Source organism: Orycteropus afer, unplaced genomic scaffold (assembly GCF_000298275.1).
Source record: "Orycteropus afer afer isolate SDZICR_OR568_19922 unplaced genomic scaffold, OryAfe1.0 scaffold00011, whole genome shotgun sequence".
Taxonomy (NCBI): domain Eukaryota; kingdom Metazoa; phylum Chordata; class Mammalia; order Tubulidentata; family Orycteropodidae; genus Orycteropus; species Orycteropus afer.
The window spans coordinates 11,132,503-11,138,315 of NW_006921598.1; the positions used below are offsets into that span (position 1 = coordinate 11,132,503).

A 5,813-nucleotide genomic window follows, 5' to 3' on the forward strand; every position below is an offset into this window, starting at 1 on the left:
TTTAAATTCCAACCCGGAACTCCGACTCTCCCGCCCTGCATAATGGGAGTCGTAGTTCCCCTTAATGTCTCAAACTGCCTTTCAGACTGATTTCTTCCAAGCGCGATTAACTACAACTCCCATAACACATCCCGGGATACGTCTCTGTGCGCACGCGCCCTGAGGCCGCAGGATTTGAATCGGCGGCGTTGTTATTGACGCCATATTGGGGCCGGCGGCGGGTGGAAGAGTCGTACTGTAGAGGGAGAAGCGGTTGGACGTGTTTGTTTCAGCTCCTGCAGCCGCCTCACCTCGTAATCCCTCCGCATCGACCACCACTTGCCAGTTACTGAACCTAGTCAGGCACTTTAGGAGCCGCCTCCAAGGTTCACACCTCACGGAGCTGTTATCGACTTCCGAAGGAAGCCCGCCTCATCGCAGGAGAGCCTCAGGGGCGTCAGAAAGCTCTCACGGTCGGCCGGGGGGCCGGAGCCTCTCCCGGGGGAGCCGCGCCTGAGGAGGCGGAAGAGCCCCCCCACTGACGCGGCTGGCGTGAGCTGCCGCCACCGCCCCTCTCGATCTCGTCCCGGCCGGCCCCGGGCCACTGCTCTGCCGCGGAGGCAGCGGCGGCGGCTGCTCTCCTCTCCTTAGCCAGCGCTCCGTCTTTCTCTGAGCCGGTCGGTTAGGCTTTTCCGGAGACCTCGGTCCCCCTCCGCCTTCTCCCTCCCGTCACCCCTCCCCGACCCAACCCGAGCCCGGCTCCTCCGCTGCCCCCGGCCATGGCGTGCGGAGCCACTTTGAAAAGGACTCTGGATTTTGACCCGCTGTTGAGTCCGGCATCCCCGAAGCGGAGGCGATGTGCGCCATTGTCGGCACCCACCTCGGCCGCCGCCTCCCCGTCGGCGGCGGCCGCGGCCACAGCCTCCTCCTTCTCGGCCGCCGCCGCCTCGCCGCAGAAGTATCACCGAATGGAGCCATCCCCTTTCGGCGATGTCTCCTCCCGCCTCACTACAGGTGGGTCCCAGCCCCCGGGGTGGGCGAGAGGACAGGGGTCCTCGAGGCGTGGATGCAGTCGATAGAGTGGGGTTTCGGACTTATCCCCGCGTTCGGAGCAAAGTATAATCAGTCAACCACATTTATTTTAATTTGATCCTCCAACCACTCCGGAGACACAATAGAAAGGGCCTTATGTCAAGGGATCGGGAGGTAGGGTGGGTAGGGACTGTGCCTTGCAGGTATTGTGGGGAAGAGGAAGATTCTTTTCTTTGGGCTGAATGACTGGAATTGAGTGTTTCCGTAGTCGAGAGAGTCCCAGCGGAAACGATTAGGGAAGGGTTATATTCATAAATTTAGGCAAGAGGAAGGTCACATTTCACTCGAATCTCTGTCTTTTTTTACCTGAATCGATTGGTTGCAGCTAATAACTCTGAGACTGGGTTGTTTGAGGCGAGGCGGCAGCCCCTCCTTCAGTTCAGACATGGCTGATTTTAGTATAGTGGGGGTGGGGATGGATGTCATTGGGGCGAGATCTAGGCCTGTCATTAATCACCCACAAGAACGCCACTTTGGCTGAGTCAAGACCTGTTTCCCAGCAGGGTCAACAACAAAGAAAATGCACTTCCCGAATACGTACCCTGTATTTCCACGAACCGAGAAATCCAGAACTTATAATGAAAAGCAAATTGAATTGAAAATAGGCGCTGAGCATTTGCGTTTAGTAGGAATGCTTTTCTGCAAGAAAATATGTTGGGAGAAAACATCCGAGGCTTTAAGAATAATTAATTAACACCAGATTCCAGAGGACTTCAGACTACTTTTGCTTTTCATCTTCAAACATTTCCTGAAAGTGACTGGGGAAATTGTCTTTTGGATGCTTTGTACAGCATGTGTGTGCCCAGTGTTTTCTGTACTTTCAAAGCCTTGTGTTCCCCTGGCACAGTCCTAGTATCCGATAGATAGGCCTTTGTGGATTTGAAGTGTAAATCTTTCCTTTATGTGTAGCATGCAAAGGTTTCGTGTATGAGCCTTTGGTAATAATATCCAGTAGACAAGTCTTTTCATAGCTTGATTTAAATGTCTTGTTACTCTTAGCTTTTCTTTTCTTTTTAATCTATAGGCAGTATGTTGTTGTTGTTGTTAGCCGTTGAGTCGGCCCCGACTCATAGCGACCCCTCCTTGGGTTTCCGAGGCAGTATCACTACGGAAGTAGGATTGCCCAACCTTCCTTCCGAGGAGTGGCTCGTGGGGTTTGAACCAGTATATACCTTTGATATTGGTAACTTCAATTGGGAATTTTTTTTTAAGGTCAGGGTTTTTAATTCCCTTTTCCAAATCCATTGCGGGGGGAGGGTGGTGGACACTCAGATGGACTTCCATTTTTGCTATTGAATATTTGATCTAACTTAAGGACGTGTTGTTTTAAAGTGGTAGTGAGCCTTGAAAGGAATTCACAGGTAATTTTATTTAATGACCTTACCTAAACTGTTCTGTTCAAAGACATTCATTGATTTATTGTTAGACTTTACTTAAAAAACGAAAAAGTAAGTAAGCAATGTTAAGAAGAGCTGGTGTTTAACACTGTTTTTTGAGTTGGCCTTTTTTTTGAAATGGTGTCATTGAAAACAAATGGTATCATAGAGTCTGTACTTAATTAATAAGGCCATTTAAAAATAGCTGTAGCTAACCAGCAATACATTTCCTTCGAGCAGGTGAATTAATACAATGTTGGTTTGGGAATTAAAGAATATTTCAGTGCTAAAATAGTATTGAACATATGGTAAACCAGCCAGGAGCTGTTCCATTTCTCCTACTTTAAAGGCAACTTAAGTTGAAAGAATTACAATCCTTTGAAAACTTGGAATATAACAATAATAAATTGACCGGAATTAGGAATTGTTTAAGCCAGCTAATTGACATTCACATTTGTTTTCAAAATACTGGTATGCCTCCTGTTCTTCAAGGTGCTTTTTGACATCTACTTCGAAAGTTTGGCCATAACTTGAAATCTAAAATGCTAATTGAGTTTTGTTGAGTCAGCTAAAAGTTACTGGACTATTAGAACAAGTTTGAATATTAGCATAGAATGTTGACTTGGGAAAACCAATTAAAATAGCTATTGATTTTTTAACTATAATTTTGAATGACATCCTAAATGTCATTAAATTTGGCTTGTGTTCACGTGGCCAGTTTTGGGTATACTCCTTTCTGGGTTTTGTAATGATGTCATAATGGGAGCTGTGTTGTACAAATATTGAAGAGTTTCCCAGTTTTTATGTCACCAGACTTGAACATAATTTTCCCATCTACCTACTATTTAGAGTTCTGTTTTTACAGTGCTGATTCTGAAACCTTATAGGACTGAATACCCACATAACTGTATCTGAAATAAGTAGCTGCGATTGCAAGTCGTCAGTGGCTCACCAAATTGAGATTGACTGGGGCTCTGCAGGAGTTCTGTCAGTTCAAGCATAACTTGAATTAATTAGAATTAGAGTACTGAGGTCAATTTTTTTTTTTTTTTTTTTTGAGTGTGTTTGTAATTTATCTTTCATCCTTGTTCTCCTCTGGATGCTTGTATATTGTTTTCTGATGGTGTAGTTGAGTTCATGTTGGGGCTTTACTAGTAGTTTGAAGTCTTTTTTGCTAGATATTGGTTAGGAATTAACTTGAACATGTGTTAAACCCCAGCTATTATTTGAGTCATTCCAGGATAATTACAAAGTTTGTACTGATGACTATTTTTACTTAAATCAACATTTTTCAAACTGTTTCAGCTTAATACCAGGAAAGAGGAAAAGGCTGGGTGAGTTGTTAAGCTTTCTTAGCTTGAAGACGTGGAGCCTTTATTATGCTAATAAGCCTCATGATATTTATTTATTTTGCAGGGTGGGGGGTAGGGGAGGGCCTGAATATGCAGTATATCCCCAACGAGGGTTATGTTATGTTACTAGGGTGTCAACATTGAACTTTATAATATCCCTAGATGTGGAAAAGGAAAAGTGGATGAGTGGAGGTGTGTTTGAGGGGGAAAGAAGCATTGACAATGGTGGGGAAAATGAATACCTCTAGCAGCTATATCAGGGAGCTCTGGTGGCGCAGCGCCTAAGGCATTTGACTGCTAACAGGAAGATTGTTGGTTCAAACTGACCAGCCGCTCCACAGAAGAAAGATGAGGCAGTCTACTTCTGTAAAGATATACCACCTTGGACACGCAGTTGGGGTCACTGTGAGTTGGAATCAACTCAATGGCAAGGGGTTGGGTTTGGTTTTTAGTAGCTACATCAGTACCAATCCTCTTAAGTTAGTTAAACAGATTTGAAAAATTTTTATCCTTCTTGATTGGTTTTTGAAAAAATTTATCTTGTAGCCAAAAGATTGCCATGATATTCCTAAGGACAAAATCATTTTAATAAAGTCAAAATATTATACAGCATTACAAAAGACTGTCAGTCAAATACAGCACATTGTTTTCATAGTTAATGGAGTGAATGAGTGATCTAGTGAAGTGCTCCTTCTGTGGATATTATTTGTGAGTTTTTTAAAGAACATTCATATGTTCTGGGTAGTGCCAAAACAGTTAAGCTGCTGACCTGCTGTCCTAAAGGTGGGAGGTTTGAATTTACTCAGAGTCGTGAAAGAAAGGCCTGGTGATATACTTCTGGAAAAACCAGCCATTGAAAACCTTATGGAACATTGTTCTCCTCTGATACACATGGGGTTGCCATGAGGTCAGCAACTGGTTTACCATTGCTCTAGTCTGCCTTAAGAATTGAGTTGGATGAAGAGTTAAAATTCCTTTGTAAGAACTCATTGTGTTTGCTGGAAGCTTGCCATTAAAATTGGACACTGCAGCTTGTGAATGGAGAAGGGTTTACAGGAACATAGATTGTTCGCTAGACATTGATGCATGCCTGCAAACGGAGACACCAGCTGGCTTAAATGAAGTATAAATGGTTCTAGGCAAACAAATGAAATGTCTGTTGGAGGAGGCAGAATCTCACTTCAGATGTCATTTATTTTGAGCCAGAAGTGTTTTAATATTTTGTGGTTATTTAGACAGCTGTTAAGTTGCTTCTTGTTTCTGAGTGTATTTGGCGAATAGACTGTTTTTAATGGTCTTTGCACATTGGATATTAAACCTGGTATCTTATTTAGGACTGCTTATGTAGCATTTAAGAAGCCTGTAAATTTATGGCCATTAAAAGTGGAGTGCAGCTGTATTCATTATTGAACTATTTTGTTTTGAAGGTAGAAAAATAAAACCTACTTTAAGCACAGAAATACATAGGGTAAACATAGCTACATAAAAGTTTAGTCCTTGAGATATTGGTACTGTTAGCCTCCATGGTTGTCTTGGAGGCATAATCTGCACTGTAAGGAAGAATAATGAAATTCTTCAATTCCTGAAAGGCTTTCTAGGGAAAGGAATTTACTGTGTAATATTCAAGTCTTTGCTAAGTGTTTAGATAGACCCAGGAAGACAGAGTGATAGAAACACTTTAGTTTTGAAAAATTGAGAATAAAAGATTCATGAAACCCAGTTTTGAATTTTTTCCTATTTGCAACCAAGCTTTTGATTTTCTGTCTGTGGCAGTTTGTCAGTTCTGGGCATATTTATTTATTTTGCCAGATTTTGTGATGGTGGGCTTTTTTGGGTGGTGATAGTGGTGGTAATAGTAGTAGTAGTAGTTTTTAACCTTCCACCAACTGGAAAAACAGCTCCTGATTTTTTGGGAATGTACTTTTCGTTTGCCCTGGCATATAACTTCTTTCGGGAGCTCTGGTAGCTTAGTGCCTAAGGCACTTGACTGCTAACCAGAAGGCTGGCGGTTCAA

At 43.2% G+C, this 5,813-nt stretch overlaps 1 protein-coding gene across 1 annotated transcript in view; it reads left to right on the forward strand.

Annotated features, from left to right (window-relative positions):
- The first annotated feature begins 758 nt into the window (after positions 1-758).
- AKIRIN2 (akirin 2) overlaps positions 759-5,813 on the forward strand; it is a 27,253-nt gene continuing 22,198 nt past the window's right edge. Inside the window, exon 1 of the mRNA XM_007950971.2 lies at positions 759-993. Coding sequence (XP_007949162.2) covers positions 759-993 — 235 coding nt within the window. The remainder of the gene's footprint in view (positions 994-5,813) is intronic.